The sequence below is a fragment of the Panthera uncia genome (genome assembly GCF_023721935.1).
Source record: "Panthera uncia isolate 11264 chromosome A1 unlocalized genomic scaffold, Puncia_PCG_1.0 HiC_scaffold_17, whole genome shotgun sequence".
NCBI lineage: Eukaryota > Metazoa > Chordata > Mammalia > Carnivora > Felidae > Panthera > Panthera uncia.
The window spans coordinates 89,029,467-89,047,600 of NW_026057577.1; the positions used below are offsets into that span (position 1 = coordinate 89,029,467).

Genomic DNA, 18,134 nt, shown 5'->3' on the forward strand with positions numbered 1-18,134 from the left:
CTTGCGATCCAGTATGCCTATTTGTTTTCTCCTCTTACCTTGGGTCAAAATATAACCCAACACTGTTTGTCAACAATGATATGGTGGGCCTGACCACAATTTCAGAGACGCGAGGACAGGGGCCTAATCCCCACGCTGTGGCCACATGAGTGATTTTGATCTGGTTCAGAGTTTCTTGGGCTTGAAATAGGTAGTCATGCTATTTATAACCCCATTGTCCATGGTGGCTCAAAATCGCTATTTCTAGATTACCGAAATCAAAATTGGGAGAGTTGAAAAGATCACTTGGACAGGGAGATATGAATCCCTATTGAGAACTCTTCTTTGCCCCAAGGGGTTACCATGGATACAAACTGGTGAATTGATTGCTCAAAAAACAGCTCAAAACCAGAACATTCTCCGCATTTCCCGGGTGTCATGTCCTCGCAGCCTGCAGCCAGGAGTCGATGAAACCAAAGTGGTTGGACGGCTGTTGCCACCAGGTAGTGGAAGAAGACTTCTATTAGTATGCTCTCCCATGAACTTTGGTGGATTGTGCAGAAGAGGAGATGGGTCTCTTGTTGCCCAGATCAATAGCTGACTTGTATCAAGGCCCCGGCCCACCACAGTGGTCCTACAGCATGACAGAGGACCACAGAGGCACAGTGTGTTGGTGATATACGGCAGGAATTTTGCCCACACTCTCCCACCACATCCTAGGGAGCCCAGCTGGGCTTGTCAAGTGTATCTGGGCTTCTGTACAGTTGACCCCATCAGAAGTAGGGCAGGTGGGACAGGCTGCGAATCCAAGAGAACGTCCCCAAGTACATAACTATTTTTTATTTCCATTTTACACTTGGTGAAACTGACACACAGACCATGCCTTCCGCTTTGTCTTGAGGGATTCCTAACATCAGAAATTGTGACCACTGAGGGGCGCCTGGGTGGCTCAGTCGGTTGAGCGTCCAGGCCATGATCTCACGGCTCGTGAGTTCGAGCCCCGCGTCGGGCTCTGTGCTGAGCCTGCTTCCAATTCTGTGTCTCCCTCTCTCTCTGCCCCTAACCCACTGGCATTCTGTCTCTGTCTCTCTCAAAAATAAATAAACATTAAAAAAAATTAAAAAAAAAATTGTGACCACTGAGAATATACCATATTAAAAATAATTTTTACATAATCATGAGTTGAGCCGAAGCTATGGTTGACAAGCTATGGTAGACATCTAAAATGTATTTTGTAGCTCTTTAACTGAGCATCATTCATTTTTTAAGTTTACATTTTCTTATATTTTGGAAGCTCTGACTTGTTCTTTCGGTTCCCAAATCTCTTTGTAGGTCTCAGAACAGCATGTGGTTCTAGTGTCTAATGGATGGAATAACCCTGCCAGCAGGGGGCACCCCTGCCCATTGCAGTGGTTAGAAAAACAAGATTTTTGTCAAAGCAGAATTTTCAAAAGATTAAAAACACAACTCATGCGAATGTATAGTCAACACATAACAGAGTTTAATTGAACCCATTCGGGGGCGGGGCGGGGGGAACAAGCAAAGTGGTAAAGTTGGCTCAAAGAAGTATCTGAGAGACAACTCTATATCTGGAAAGGAAGAACCTTGAAATAAGACTGCCAAGACACAAAACTGGTCAGTGTCCCACAGCACAAGAAACCATAACCTCTGGCATTATCTTTTCTACGGAAGAGAAGTCACTTGCATTTCTACCGGGCCACAGGAAAATCATCTGCAATGATCAGTCTTGTACAAATTAACATGTGGCTGCAGACTCTGGTCCCTGATCAATAATAAGTAGTCAGCAAAGGGACCCTTCCCCTAGAGAATCATCTAATACTGGTCACGCCTGCTAGCCACGCTCCAATATGACACTCGGAGGACACACCATCACCTTTAGCCCTATTTCCATGCTTTGGATACATTTTCTTAAGAATAGAAAAGATGTTTTCTGGGGCAAGTCCTGGCTGGGCTCAGGGCTGGATGTAGATGCATGGGTACCTGGGCAGGTAAATAGTTCGGCACCCCCTCCAGATCTATGTCTCTCAGTCTCTGTTCTACACTTAGTAGAACCAAGGGAAAAATGATTTTTCCGTAAGAACAACCAGATACAGAAAGAAAGTCACTCATTCACGTCTATGGTCCCAGCGAGTCAGTTCTGAAAATACTCAGCAAAACATTTCTCATTTTTTGGTGGTTATTATTCCTTCCTTAGGTTGCCTTTGGGAGTATCCAAATCAAATAACTAGTGGGGAGCATAGTAAAGAGTTTTAATTTTATATAAGACTTTTTTTTTTTTTTTTTTTGTAAGCAACAGGAATGACTGGGTTTTAGAATTTCGGTGGGTGTCACTGTGAATGCCAAGCTTGCTCTGACCGTACACGTACATGCCAATTGTATGGAACGGGCAAGTCCATAGGGACTAAAAAGAGACTGGCGGTTGTCAAGGTGTCGGGGAGAGACCGCCAATGAAGTTTCTTTTGGGGATGACGAAAATGTTCTGGATTCAGACAGTGGTGACGGTTGCACAACTTCGTGGATGTACAAAAAGTGATGCATTGTATACTTTGGCCATTGTGAGCGAATACCGTCTTTCACACCACCTATGTGACTTGGGCAGGCTGGCTTCCTCCCTGGGGACCCAGAGGAAGGTAAGACTTGGTAGCGCTCATGGAAAGCCTGGGGTGAGCCCAAGGAAAGCTTTGGGAATTTCTTCTAGTTAAATGTCCTGTCCTGCACTCACCGGAGGTAGGGCATCTCTAGGGGGAATATTCTAACTTCTAGGGGATGGAAGAAGCCAAGGCATGATAGAAAAGACAGGTGGGATGGTGGGGCTGTAGGGAGACAGGCCTCCCCCCCCACCCGCCAGGGTCATTGGTGGGAGCTTGGATGATCTGTGCCTCTCTGAAGCGCTATTGGGCCACACGTAGAGTCCATTTCCAGAATTACACATGGAGGTATGTTAAACACACATGCACGCCCCCCCCCCCCCACCACCAAAACTCACTTGCATATGTGCACAAGGAAATGTTGTCAGACGATCAGCATGGTATCGTTTAAACAGCTAAAAATTAGAAATGACTCAAACGTTCATGGCTAGGGGGACACCACAGAACACCCTCTGGTAGTTAGCAACAGTGAAGGAGCTCTTTATGGGCTAATGTGGTTGACCCTTGGAGACACATTGCTGAATTCAGCTCCTACGGCGGAGTATGGCGTTTATGTTAAAGCAAACAAAACTGAACCAAACACCATGCAGCAGACTGGGTAGCAGAGGTTGCATCAGGGAGAATTGCTAGGGGGAAGGAGGGAGAAGGGTGGTCAAAGGGACTCTGGGTTTCTCTGGAATGTTACAATTTTGAAGACAAGCGGGTCTGGGTTGGAGCCTCAGCTGTGTCACTTACTTGGGTTTTTAACTGCTCACTTGGTGTCCCTCTTCAGGCCCCAGCTGGTGGGGACGTGAATCTCTACCTGGCAGGGCTGACTGGTGGAAGAAATGAGCTAGCGTCTGTGGAGGGGCTGACATAGTGTCTGGGCACAAGAAGGGACTCATAAATGTCAGTTGAAAGATGACAGGGTCGTCTGGGAGCCACACAGAGCCTGCAGGTCCCTCTGGGACATATTTCCTTGGGAATCCTGCCAGGACCACTGGGCACATGAGAGCCCCGGTAATGCCCCAGCAATGAGGGCTGTGGTCCAGCCAGGCTGGCACAGCAGCATCTCAGGGCATGAGAGGCACGTTGTGCTGTGTGGCCCTGAGTGGGGAGGTTGGGGATGTGGCACGGACACCTGCAGTGACCTCCAAAACTAACAGATTATGAACCCCTTAGAGCTACCAGCTGGGTGAAAGGAAGCTTCTCCCAGCCACTCTTCAGAGTGTTAGTGACCACGGAAGGCTCCTGAAATATCCCTGGAAAGCTTGAAATTCTGGGAGGTATGTGTCCTTGGCCATTATTTCCTGCTTGGGTGGCCTGGAAAGAGCTCTCTCAGATGGACAGCGAAGATGGTAAATTCTCCCGCAAAGCTCCAGCTGCAGTCGGGTCAGCAAAGGTGAACCGCTGGCTATGCAGCCGAGATGGGATTCCAAATGGATTCCCACAGTCTCGGCTCTGAGCGCTCCCCCCTCCCACCCACCGTGCTTCTAACCTGCGTTTAAGCACGGCCCGGCCCACGTGCCCCAGGAGCGCATCTCTTCAGAAGGTCACGGCTGCCGCGGCCATGTCCTCCCCACACTCCGCTCTCTGCACCTTCCACCAGGCCTTGGTCATCCCGGCACTGGCCCCCGTGTCCCATTCCTTCCATGGTTCCTTGGTGATTTTAGGTTCAAGCCGGTCTCCCTGGAGGGTGGGGAAGGTCCGTTCCTTTGGGCTCCCAGCATGGAGTCTATGGCCTGCAGGAGAGCCTGTGGTAGATCCTTATAAAATGCTACAGTCCACCCTCACTGGCAGGGGCCGCTCCCTCAGCTCGAGTCTGAATGATCTTTCCATAACACACACGGCATCGTTTTAGCCTCTCTTGATGAAGACCCTTCCAAGCCATGCCATGATTCCTGTGCCCAATGCAGCCGCCTTGGGGGGCCTCCCGGCGGTCAGCCCTTCCAGATGCCCTGATCTCCTTTTCCTCCCGCCGCCCCCCACCTCTTTGCCTAGTTAGCAATAATGGTTTTGCTTCTCTCCAGCTCCCTATTGGTGGAACCTAAGCTGGTTGGAATAGGATGCTGGGAATTGCGATTCCCAGGCTTCCAGCCCTGGCCGGTTGCCTATGCAGTGCCCCACTATTCGTCACACCCACTAGTACAGTTCAGGGGACACGTCCCTGTCATCTTCTTCCATCGACACAAACTGCTTAACACCGTCTATTGGCTCCATTTGCCACTCTCATCTTTCCCAATCCCCCTTAGCACATCTTGGTCTTTTCTCCCCTGAGAAAACCCACGTAACAACCCATTCTGAGCCAATCACTTCCCGTGAGCTTTGGCTGAGCTGACACAGAATCCCTTCTCTGCCTCCGGGGACGTTCGACAAGGCGCGCGCCTCTGGGCCTTCTCTGCAAGGCCCCACGTTCAGGATTCCACGGCCTCCTCCGGCCTCTTCCCTTCCCTCCCAGGGGACACTGCTCCCCGCCCTGTCCTCAAACGGTGACCTCGACTCTGGTCAGCTCCCCCTTTCACTTTCCAAACCCTCTCATCGGTGCCTTTGGGACTCACTCCTGGCACAAACTCCGTGAACTTCTTCTTGACCTTCCTGACCTTCTTGGTCCCTTGCCTGTGCCTACTCTACCGCATGCAGACTTCCTTGATGGACACGTTTTCCATTTTAAAGATCTCCTCTTCTCCTACTTCACAAAGGTGTCTCGGAAGCTGGCAATTTCAGAAATACTCCCTTCTACAAACCCTTATCGAGAGCCTACCACGTACCTGGCTCACAGGGCAAGCGGGACAAAGGCCTGATCCTTCCGACCAGCCTGTCCTTCATTGCCAGCATGGTGTCCTATGATGAACCCTTGTTCCCCGAGGACTCTTTTACTTTTTAAGGTAGCTTCCAAGTTGGCTTTTACCGCAGTGTTTTCTCATAACTCTTTTTCTAAATTAAGACACGCCGTACGATGAAGTCTGGGGAGTATTCCTCACCAGGAAGTGAAAAAATAAAACCGCAAGGCAGCATCTGTTTCGATAGCTTTATTGGAACATGGTCGCAACACAGAACATGGATTTGGGGACCCACCGCAGACACTCCTCCTCTAGACAGCATGTGCCCCACTTCTGCAGCCAGCAGAGGCTCTAGGAAGCCTCCAGAAGGGTGGCGGCAGCTCAGAGACAGACCCGAAGGAGGCCCCTGCAGTGGCAGGTGGTGTGTGGGCACGATGGGTTGGAGCCCTGACCAGCTGAGACCATGATCAGCCAGACCAGTCTTATGCCTCCAACTACTTGGCCATGACTTAGAGACCCACCTGCCTTAGACCCCCAAGAAAACTTGAGGAAGGGATTCTGGGGCTTCCAGATGGAATCCAGCCAAGAAATTGAGCATCTCTGAGGGCCACTGGGGCAAATCATGCCTTCAAGTATGCTGGCAGATAAACCGCGTAAAGCCCCTGCTATGTGCCAAACGCTCTTCTAGGGGCTAGACATACAAAGGTCCAAAGAAATAGGCAGGGCCCATGACCTCCTGAGTGCGGGAGACGGACAGAGAACCACACAGATGACTGTAAATTACAAACAATCAATGGCCTCTGAGGACAGTTCTGGGGTATGTGGGGGAGGCCTGACCTAATAGGGTGGGTCAAGGAAGACTTCCTCAAGAAGTGATATTTCAGCTGAGATCTCATGGTCTCACGTCATGGAAACAGCCTTGTGCATGGCCTAGTAGCTGCAAAGAGCAATAAAATAAACAAACAAAAGAGAGAAGCCAGTGGGGTTGGGGTGAAGCGACAGAGGGGACCATGGCAGGAGGAGGCTGGAGGGACAGGTCAGGGCTGACCATGCAGGGCTGGTGGGCCATGAGAAAGATGGTTTCTTGCATGCGCGACGTGACCATATTAGCGTTTTGCACAGCCCGTTGTGGCTGTTGGGTGGGGAGGCAGGCTGGAGGAAGGCCAGCAGGGAACATGGAGAGCTGTCAGGAAGCTGTCTCAATTGTCCCGACCGAGGGATGGCAGTGGGGCCGAGTGGGGACAGGGCAGGTGCGGAGAATCAAGCAGAAGGTGGGGACGTGTGGAACTAGGGCTCAAGAAAACTGAGCAAGAGGAGCTAGAAAGGGAGGTGCCAAGGCTGACCTCCTTGGCCAGTGGCTCGGGCTCTAAAGCCAGTGGCAGACGTCTGTCTGAGACCGGGAACCCGGAGAGGAGCAGGTGCAGCGAAAAGGTCTAGAGTGTGGTTGTGGACATGCTAAAAGCGAGGTGCCTTTGAAACACCCAGGCTGGAGGTCGTGGCTGGAAAGCCACAGTCGTGGCTGGAAAGCTCCCAGAGGAAGCTTGGGGTCCAGGTACAAATCTGTGAGTCATTTCCTCACAGGGAAGCCTCCTGGTAACTTCGGTTAAGAGGGCGCAGACGAGGTCACAGAGGGAGAGAAATCGCAGTGAGAAGAGAAAGCCCTTGGGACAGGCACACCGGACAGCCGGGGAGAGGACAGTGAGTCGCAAGAGGGCTGAGAAGGCATAGGTGTGCAGGGAGGGGGACACCACGAGGGGGTCTTGGAACCAAGGAAGGAGCGGGCTCAGGGAGGGGCAGTGGCAGTGGTTAGCAGTGAGGGTCCACGCACACCCTCAGTTCTCCAGGCTGTCGTCACCCTCACTGCCTTGGGTCTCATCAACAACCCTGTAAATAGGCCATCTTACCCCCTTGGACAGAGGAGTCAAGAGATGGTCAGAAAGATCCCTACTGACGCACCCAAGGTTACGTACCCAGCAGAGGGCGCTGTGGGGCCAACTCCCCCCACCCGGCAAGGCCACCTCTCCCTCTAGGACTCCGGCGCACTAACCACCACCGCCCACCTCGGACCTGCCCCGAATGTTCGAATGCTCGCTCCGCTCCACACCACTTCTTGTTGATGAAAAGCACCAGAGAGGGTTAGTACTGCAGCATGAAGGGATCCCCTAGGCTCCGGCTCTGAGCCTCGCTAAGAGGCAGGTAGGCTGAGTCAAGGAAATACCTTGATCTCTCTCCTGAGAAGCAGTGCAAGGTCATGGCAAGAGCCTGGGCTTGAAGCCGGGCTTTTTACCCATGCTCCTACTTGCTAATTCCCTGCACAGCTATTTTTCGAGTGCCTTCTGTGAGCCGGGAACACATACTAGCTGAGTACCCTGAGGCAGGCCCCCGTCTTCTCTGAGCCTCAGTTTCTACCTCTGTCAAGTAGGTTGGTGATTCTTACCACCTGTTATAAGGATTATGTGAACTCATGTAGATGACATACCCGGCACACAGAAGGTGCTCATTAAAGGCTAATTTCCTTCCTTTCCTTTCTCTTCTCTTCCCTTCCCTCTCCTTTCCTCTCCTTCATCCTACAGAACCCATGAGGGAGTGAGAGACTAACTCTTTATGGCAACGCCGTCTGCTGTGCTCAGAGGGCCTGCGCGTTCCTGCACGTACAAATCCATGCACACACCTGTGCACGCACCTCCAACGTCCAGCCATCTCTGCTTGTGACTCAGGGCCAGCACCAACGTGAGCTCTGAACCCATGGGATTCAGCGGACCCAGACCCAGGAGAGTTCTGAGCATCTGCTGAGAATGCCCGGCACAGGACAGGCCGTACCACACTAGACCCAAGGACCCCGGCACCCCGCTGCGTGCTCTGGGACTCCCTAGACTCGGGCTAGGGCGCATCTTCGGTGGCTCTGGGGGCTTCTGGGTCCTTAATGGCTCCAGGAGTCAAATCTTGGTGACCAGAAGCAGTATCTTCTGTGTCCTGGGCTGGGTCTAGACAGCCTCGGAGGGCAGAGTCCTCACCGCTTCCTGGGGTGGTGTCCTCAGTGGCTCCTCGGACAGTGGCTGGCCTGGCTGCTCCTCTGAGGGGCCTCTCACGTGTCTCTGGAGGAACCTAAGCCCCCACAGACTCTTGCAGCAGCTTAGAAGGTTGCCGGAGCACACAGTGCAGGATAGCGCTGGCTTCCTGAGGAGACACAAGCACAGGTCAGGGCTGAGGTGACCATGGAGCAAGGCCAGTGGGCCCAGGACCTAGCCTCTGGCCTTTGCTTCCTCTAAGCTGGCCTTGGGAAGGGTGGGGTGGGATGGGGTGGGAGCCCTTCCTTTGCCACCAGGGCTGCCCATGTGCAGCCGGGACTTCCCTCAACCCACAAAGGAGAGCATCCAGGAGACGTGCTTTCCGATCTCAAGTCTGCTTCTAACATGCTCTGTGTGCCCCTGAACTCCTCTGAACCCAAACGGAGGAAAAAGTAACCACCTTTCCAATTATTGGCAGGATTAAGTGTTACACAATATGTACGAAGGTATCCCACACATTGTCTAGCTCACAATAGGAGCCCAGGTAATGTTTGCTGTTTCTGACTCTAGATGAAATGATTCCCGAACAATCTACAGCACGCCTTGCAGGAGTTCGGGGGAAGGCTGGGAGAAGAAGACACACAGATTTATTCAGCCTTGCCTTAAAATCAGTTGCGAACACATCTGTCCATTAGAAAGTGTGCTCCCTAAAGGCAAGGCACTTGCCCCGACAATTATGGCTGGCATATAGTAGTTCCTCCGTTAATCTCTGTTGAGTCAATCTGATCAAAGAATAGATCGCTGAAGACTGAGTTAGCCCAAAGGTTGGTAGGAAAGTTTTTAACAAAGCATTTGGCATACATTTTGAGGAATAAGAGGATTTCCCTCACTTCTGGGCATACAAATTTCCTTGGCCCCGTTGCCTGCTGCAGTGTGGATGGCAGACCTGCTTTTTCTCTTTAGCTACTTTCAGGGAGTCAGAATTCCCTCATCACTTTTATTTCAAGCTTCATGAAGTCAGAGGGAAAGGCTCAGCGTGGCACCCCTGTTTTCAGTGCCTGGAGACCTACCCAACACCTGCAGGTCTCCCTTTATGACCGAGAACAGGTGGCAGGCTCAGAGCTTTCATCAGGCGATTGGGTCTGGTCAAACTTTGATCAGACCTTGTTTTGTGTCATCGTATCTATGTTCACGAGTTCTTTGTGTTTTCCACAAGTGATAGTACATTTCCGTTTATGGTGACACTATCAAGTTTCCTCACAAATAAATTTCAGCGCAAAGTGTGTTATCATGCAGGTGGGAGAAGACTATGGGCTGGACTGGATGGGGAAGGGAATGCGCAAGCAGCTGTGGTTTGGGGAGTGTGGTTCCTCGTCCCCGACACGTTCTAGCTCACCCTCAGTGCAAACACAGGAGAAGCTAAGTATTGTATGGTGACCTTAGAGACTCTGTCTGGGGTCTCTGTAGCTCCAGGGCAGGACAAAATAGCTCTGTCTAAAGCCACCAATGCCTCCTACTTTCTGGCTTCCCTGCCTAGGCTGGAGTGGTAACTTTCCTTGTCGGTTTCAAGCTGGGAGCCACTCATCGCTTGGTCCTGAGACCCACTGCAGTTCCTCGGGGTGTCCTGTGAAACTCACAGGGGGCCTCAGCTCCTGCCATCATCTGTTAAGGTAATCTGGCTGCCAGAGGAATCAAACTCCCTGCTCCTCCCTTCTACATAAAGAGAGCAAAGAGCACCGAGCTCACCTTTAGAATCTGTTAGATGGGGGTTGTGGGTTTGGATGCCTGGCTTTGTAAGACACAGAGGACAGTGGCCGCCGACCCCCTAGCTTTCCTAGGTGTGTAGGTACACTCCAGCTTAGCCACTGCTAGAGTCCTCGAGTGGCCCAAACTCTCTCTGTAGGTCTGGCCAGCCCTTCTCTCCCCAGAACACCTGCCCTCGCCTGGACCTCAAGGTCATACCCCTGGCACCTCCGAGGCTCCAGTCCTCCATGCCAGCCAGTGTACATATTTGACCAAGCAGGCAGGTATCTACCCTTGGATTAACATTCCAGACGCAGCTCTGATAAACTGACTTTCACTGAAATTATCAAAGAAAAGCTAGCTGTGGCTAGGAAAGAACTACCTCCCTTCTAACGAGCTTCCACATCACTTAAAATAATATTATTATGGAAATATCACATGATCCTGGTAAAAAATTCAGGCCGGAGAGACGAACAAAACAAAGAAAATAAACATCTCAAATAACTTCTCTACTCAGCCATATCTTTTTGTTACCTGTCCATTCTGTCATTAAATATTTTTAAATGAAATACATTATACACCCAAAGAGACTACATAAAAAACACAAATGCATCATTTAAAGAATATAAAAGAATACGAAAATGGATACCAGTATAACCACCTCTCAGGTTACGAAACAGAATTTACCAGGAACTGACTTGTTTCAGCAAATATTTACGTATCCCTAAAAAACATATTGCAGTGTTCTGCCTGCATTTTACTTTTTGGGTTGGGTGGTGGGGAGGGAGGCTGTAAATTACAGCTTTTTTCTTTTCATGAAATAATAATTAATTCAGCAGTATTGTCATTTTCCAAACGGGGACAATCCAGATTTAGCTCCCACAAGGCTGTTCACAGATGATAATCATCTTGAAATAAAACTTGAGTGGACAAATGTGATTTATCTGCCCCACATCCCTTCCTTTGGGAACCATCCACTCCCCACAGCATGTGGTCCGGGTGGGAGTGCAATCACTGGGCCCCATCCCCTAGGGGATGCTTTTGGATTAAGCTATCCACGTGGCAACAGTGACTGCTTGAGAGGTGAGTCCATAACTCAAACTGGGAGAAAGAGAGTCCTTTCCACGACTACTGTATCTTTCTTATGAGGCAGAGAAGCTGGGAGCATGTGAAACGAAGGTAAGTCAAGGGCTATCCAACTGAATTCCTATCGCTTGCAACCGAAACACTTTTGTCTAATACAAGAACACAGAGCATTAGTTGAGGTAGACTATTTCCAATAATAATACGGTCAGCAAAACAACCTTCTACAACATTTTATAACTAAACACAACCAACCTTCTAGACTTTATGATCACAGCAGTGCTCCACAACACTTTACGGCTGTAAACAAAACAACTTTTACCATATTTTGGAACCGCAAATGTAAGTTTCACATACCTGGAAAGACCTGCCACCTATTTGACGTTTTGAGTGCATTTAAAAGGCTTGAAAAAAATACTGGCTTATTTATCGCTTAATACACAGTTGCAGATGCTAAAATTTTGGTTATTTAATGCATGTAGTGGTTTGGGGCATACACAATCTCTCAGCATACATCTCAATCATTATCACTTAGGTAGTAAGCATAAACTTATGTAATAACTATAATTTACTCTGGACTAAAACATGCCACCGCTTGTAAAAAAAAAAACAGAAAAAAACAAAGAATGATTAAAAATACAAATCGAAAGTATTTAAAATTTAGTATTTCCCTTTTATATAAATGAAATCATGTCTTATGATTGTTTTTCTGTAGCTACCTTTTGTTGTTGTTACTGTTTAATGCCATATTTTTTTTCAGTTAGTTGAAACTGTGTTGATGCATGTCCCTGCAGTTCATTGCCACTGTTGTAAAGTAGTCTATTACATTGTACTCCAATTTATTTGTCCATTCACCTGTCGATGCACATCTGAGTTGTTTCCATTTTCTTTTTTAGTCATGTCCTTCTCATACTTGCTTTTGAATTTATACTATAATGGCCTCATCAAATGAATAGGAGAGTTTCCCTTTTTCTCTCCTCTGATAGAGTCTGTGCAGAATTGGAATGATTTGCTCTTGGAGTACTTGGCAGAACTCCTTTGAAAACCAAGTATTACTGGTGTTTCATTCATTTTATTTATTTTTAATGGTTACAGGACCATTCTAGTTTTCTCTTTCATTCCAAGTCAGTTCTGGCAAGTTCTATTTTGCTAGAAAAAATTCCCTATATCTGAGTTTTCTGTTGTTTAGGGCATAGAATGGATTACAGCACTCTTATTATCTTTCTTAATCTCTGTAACATCTAAAATTTCTAAAATAATACCCCCCCCATACTCTTATTGCTTATCTATGATGTTTGTGATTAATCTTTGTAGTTCTGTAAATTTTACTTTACATATTTTTGAAGCTAGTTTATTGGGTATGTACAAGTTGAGAATTACTATCATTCCAGTAAATAGAATCTTTTTCAAAATATGGTGACTATATTTATCTTTAGTAATATATTTTGCTTAAAATTCACTTTGTCTGATATTAATATAGCTACCCAGATTTCTTTTGGTTAGTATTTGCCTAGCATATTATATTTTTCTTTCCTTATACTTTCAACATTTTTGTTTCCTTAAGTCTATTTCTTGCAAAAAAACGTTTAGGTTAAAAAACAAATCGGACAGCCTTTATTTTTCTTAAGTGGTCAGTTTATTCCATCTACACGTATCATGATTACTGATATACCTTGACTGATTTCTTCAATGTGATTTTGTGTTTTATATTTGCCCCACCTCTAACCTTTCCTGTGTTTTCTCGCTTTGCTTTACATTTTTTTTTTAACGTTTATTTATTTTTGAGACAGAGAGAGGCAGAGCATGAACGGGGGAGGGGCAGAGAGAGAGGGAGACATAGAATCGGAAGCAGGCTCCAGGCTCCGAGCAGTCAGCCCCGAGCCCGACTCGGGGCTCGAACTCACGGACCGCGAGATCGTGACCTGAGTTGAAGTCGGACGCTTAACCGACTGAGCCACCCAGGCGCCCCTCTCGCTTTGCCTTTAAATTGCCTTTTCCCCCCTCATTCTCTTTCTTTCTTATCTTGTGGAATCTCTAGCCTCTTTTAATTTTAAGATGCATATTTAACATAATAAAGGCTAGTGGCATGGAGCCCTCCTCCGCTCCTTAGTTTGCCATCCATGCCAGGTGTAAGTTGGGATGAGACATTCAGCTAAATTTCAATATCGTGTAGACCGTACTACGTTACAGAGTCCAGAGAGACTGGTAGGGTTAGTATTTCCTGACCCCCTCCATAGTCCCATGGCCCGTCCCGCCCTGAGCCCTAACCCTTGAAGCTAGGGTGTAAATGGGGTTCTTGAGGGCACATAAGGCAGTGTCCACACAGTAAGTGCCTATGGTAAGCAGTTGTCGTTTTCACCTTTTCCTATCCTCGAGTCCCCTTCTCTTTGGGATCCAGCCTTCCTCACTCTTTGCCCACGTGAGGGAGGGGGTTGACCTCTTACTCTTCGCCCTGGCTCCAGGCCTGGGTGCAGAGGTAGACACGTGACCCCCCCCCCCCCCCGCCCCCTCAGCCAACGAAACGTAGGCCTGTAACTTTTTGGTTGCAAAAGTTGGAACCGTAGGAAAGGACACATTTCCCACTGGACCTGCCAAGGTGGTAAGATGTGACCTCGGAACTGCTGGTGGCACCCCAGGGAGACTCCGACAGAGGCTGAAGTTAACACAGGGTGGAACTGAGTTGAAAGGTGGAGAAGGATAAATTTCTGACGACATTTGTGCATTTGGATCCAGCCATCCTTGAAGCTACTCTTGTTCTCTGCAGTTTTATGAGCCGGTTCCCCACCTCCACCAATCCCAGCCTCTTTTAACTGGGTTTCTGCTGCTGGTAGTCAACAGTGTCCTAGTAATATTCCTAGAATCTGAATTTGAATTTGAATCTGAATCCCCTCTTTTCATATGGAGGGTGTTATAATATATTCAGCCACCCACAGTCTGGATCTCATTTCAGTGCCATGCTCTGTAGAGGAAGCCTTGCCCAGGTCCTCCCTGAACCTGGGTTTTCTCATCTGTGAAATAAGTTGATAAGAGCAATCTCACAGGACATGCAGTTAATGACTGTCAGTGCCCTTTGCTATAACCTTCTATTGCTTATGGTACAAATTATCACACGGAACCACCACGTGCACGCATCCCTCTGCTATGACTTCTACCTGTGTCTTTGCACGCGTCCCGTTGCTTGAAATGCCTTTCTCTTCTTGCCGTTCAACTTCTACTTCTGTTTCAAGGTTCTGTTCAGGCATCACCTCCTGTGGGAAGCTGTCTCTGAGGCTTCCCGGGATCGCCGAAATCTGCCCCAGCTCCTGGAGCCCCTCTGCTGAGGCCCTGACCTCCTTGGGTTAACCATCAGTTTCCCTGTCTATTTCCCAGACTAAAGCCAGGCACCGGACCTCTCGTCTGCATCCCACTGTCCAAGTTTATCATAGGCGTTCAGCCATGTGTGTGAAAAGGAAAAACCCAGTAAATGTCAGTTTCGATAGTGATTCTCCCATGTTCTGACTTCCCCAATTCACAGATTGGCAGAAACAGAAGCACTTCCCCTGCCACTCTGGCAGTGCCTCTGCTGTGTGAGGTAGCCCATGCCGGCTTTATTTCCATATCTACCTCTCTGCGGCTAGCCTGGAAGAGCCTCGTGGGCAGGAACTCCGGGAAGGGCATCGAGGGACGCCGGCCGTTTCAGCCAGCACCTCTGAGGCTAGCCATGTGCCGGAGAAAGTGTGAGATTTGGGACGAGGAGTCCTGAGTGTGGTTTGAGACTTCCTCATTCTCCTGCCGTTGGGTCGCAGTCAACTCCATGCCTTCTCCTGGGGACAACTCCAGCGAAAGGGCTGGGAGAGGAAGGCCCCCCTTCCCCCTCCCTTGTCTCCCGCAACGGGCCCAGCCATTGGCTGCTTTGTACCTTAGGGTCACCGAGAACCAGCGGTTGAGGGACTGTGTGTTGAGGGTCTGGGCTCACGTCTGAACCCAGGTCCTTGCTCTCCGGTTCCCAACAACACAGCAGAACCAACCACTGCCCATGTCAGTTTCACCTACATCCTGGGAACTGGGTCACCGGAAGTCCTTTCTCCTCTATGAGGAAATGCAAGTGGAGATTAGAAAGGGGAAGAGGCTCTCTCACATCCTCAGAGCCAGCCACAACCCACCAGGGGTCTTTCCCCTGCCTCAAGCTTCTGTCATAATAAGGGGTGACCCCCCTCTCCAGGCCAGACCTAATTTCGGGTTGCTCTGAAGTAAGCCATGAGGTGGCAATTTGGGGACACCACGACACCCAGACACCAATCGGAGCATTATCTTCCTATACCTGTGTTCCGGCCACAAATTGATAGTGCCTGATAGGCCGAAATGACCGAACTTCAGGCCTCTCTGCTCATGAAAGAAACTAATTTTTCACGCCCTTCTCATAATTTTCTGGAAGCAAACATGGAGAATTTGCCTACACCAGCATCTACTTTGAAGGGACGGTGGAGAGGTCTTTCTGTCCTTCAGCAGCAAATGTCAACAGCAAACTGGACAGAGGCTTCCTGCAGGAGTTTCGCTCACACGCTCGGTTCACCTTCATGCCAGACAAGGTGAGAGGCTTCCCGGAACTCCCTGGGACTCAGTTGATATAAAGAGGTAACAGTCATAAACCATTGGGCCCTTTAAATTTTCTCCCCATGACAAGGGAAATAGATGGTGACAGTCCAAAAGCTTTAGGCTCCTAAAAGGGATCTTGATTAGGGACCTCACAGGACATGCATCCCTGAGTGATGGAGCATCACAGCCTGGGACTGCTCTGGGAACTCAATGACGGAGGGGTTGGCTGCGACTCTAGCAGTCCCCGAGGGGCCTGCCACAGAGCAAGTATCGTGAGTTGTACTGGCGAATGAATAAGTGATTCACAAGAACTAGCATTTACTCAGTGCTCACGTGCTAGGTCCTGACTGGGCGGTTTTGCATCCTTTTTCTAGTTAACCACTGGCACTATGAGGCAAGCTCCGGTGTCCCATTTCACAGACCAGAAAACTGAGGCTCTGGGCATCTCAGCGATGCCCCTAGGTCACTCCCTAGCAAAACTCAAATATGAAACAACGGCCGTTGTCTCCCACCTGCACCCCCTTCCCACTGGGGCACGCTCCTTCTGGAAGACCAGACTGAATGAATTTGATAGAACGAGCTAGTATGAGAGATGTGGAGACGGTTAAGGGCGGGGCCGCTGGTCTCAAGCGACTCACGGGTGAGGGTTGGTGTGTGGACACACACAGCCGTGTGGGTGTGTGAGTGCGTGCCAGGGCCTGAGTGTGTCCGGGCGTGCATGGGCAAGACCGTGCGGCACAGAACCATTCCTGGCTCCGGGCCTCAGGGGAAGCGACGTGGAGCAGGTGGCATCTGAGCTGGCCTGGGGCGATGGGTGGGAACTGAAAGGGGATGTGGGGAGGGGGGGAGGTCTCTTTGGGCAGAGGAGGCAGCCTGAGCTGAGGGCTGTGTTCTGAGAGCAGGGGTGCCTAGTTCATCCGGAGAAGGAGGAGCCCAGGGATGTAGCTGGAGAGGAGACGGCACGGGATCCTATAGCCAGAACGTGATGGGCGCGGTGGGCGGGTCTGCATGGGACCTGGCAGGTGCTGGAAGCTGCAGGATGGGGGGTGCGGGGGGGAGGGGTCAGGAGCCCACCGATGGACAGTCTCAGCTTGTGGCCTGCCCTGGCCCTTCTCCATGATTTTACAACTATGTGGGTCAGTGAGATGGCACCCGAGTGCCAGGCATGGGGAAGGAGCGTGACCCTTTGTCCCGTGTGCCCACCATGGGGAGGGCAGAGGCTGCAGGGCGTGGGGCCGCGCAGCGTTCAGGGGTGTTCTCTCTAAGACTCTCGGTCACCAGTCATGTTGAGCATTTACTGTGTGCCTGACCTGCCAGGTGGGCACCACCCACATCTTTGCAGATGAGGGGAGCAGCCCTTCATGGAATTAAGTGACCTGACCAAGGCCACACAGCGTGTGGGTGGAGGAATGGGGTTCTTGCCATGTCTGCTTGGTCCAAAGCCTGTGCTCTGAGCCCTGAGAGAAGGCCAGTGATAGCCGCCGTCCCTGGAGCGACCCCCCCACTCCGGCTCTCAGCATTTATACGTATGAGCTCATTTAATCCACACACCAACGCCATGGGGTAAGTGCTATTACTCTCCCTGTCGATGGAGGAGAAAACTAAGGCACAGAGAGGTTAGGAAACCTGCCCGAGGTCACACAGCCAGTAAGTGGAGCTGGGTGTTACAGCATGCTGGGCTTGTTGCTTGAAAAACCGAAGGCGTGGGGGGCCCTAGTTCCACTCAACCCCTCCTGTGCCTCCACGTTATCCACGTCCTGCGGCTGTACTCGGACCGCCGAATAATAAAGTGCTCATGGGTTGGGCACTTAACCCTGAACTCTCCAGCACCTACATGACACATAGGATATAGTCGTTAACTTCTTATCTCTGACAGACGAGGAAGTCTGGGCCCCGAGAACTTTAGTCAGTTGCTCAGCGACTCCCAGCAAGCAAGTGGCAGAGCCTCGAGGGAGCCCAGTGTGGCCCAGCTGTAAAGCTGGAGACGCCCTGCCCACTCTGCCCCCTTCCAATACACAACGTGGCTCTCGGGGAGGCCGGGCATCCTCCGTCGATCTGGGTCACACTCCGTTCCACCCTGGTCCCAGCCTTGTGCTTCCCCCGCCCTGTTGCTCAAACCCTCCAGTAACCCCCACGAAACCGGCATGCTTGCCCAAGCCTCTCCTTGAGACTACAGAACGTTTTGTAAAACTGAAGAAGGCTCCAGAGCCCCTGCCCTCTTACACCAGTGGGTGCTTATGTCGGAAGAACCCAGGGCCCCTGAGTCAATTATCAAAGTCATTTCCTATCACTCGTTCTGCCCTACTTTTGTGAGGCAG

General features: G+C 50.1%; 1 protein-coding gene across 1 annotated transcript in view; it reads right to left on the reverse strand.

The window, feature by feature from the left end:
• Positions 1 to 4,133: 4,133 nt before the first annotated feature.
• HRH2 (histamine receptor H2) overlaps positions 4,134 to 18,134 on the reverse strand; it is a 54,520-nt gene continuing 40,519 nt past the window's right edge. The window contains exon 3 of the mRNA XM_049647764.1: positions 4,134 to 8,584. Within this exon, the coding sequence (XP_049503721.1) occupies positions 8,392 to 8,584 (193 nt within the window). The 3' untranslated portion in view covers positions 4,134 to 8,391. The remainder of the gene's footprint in view (positions 8,585 to 18,134) is intronic.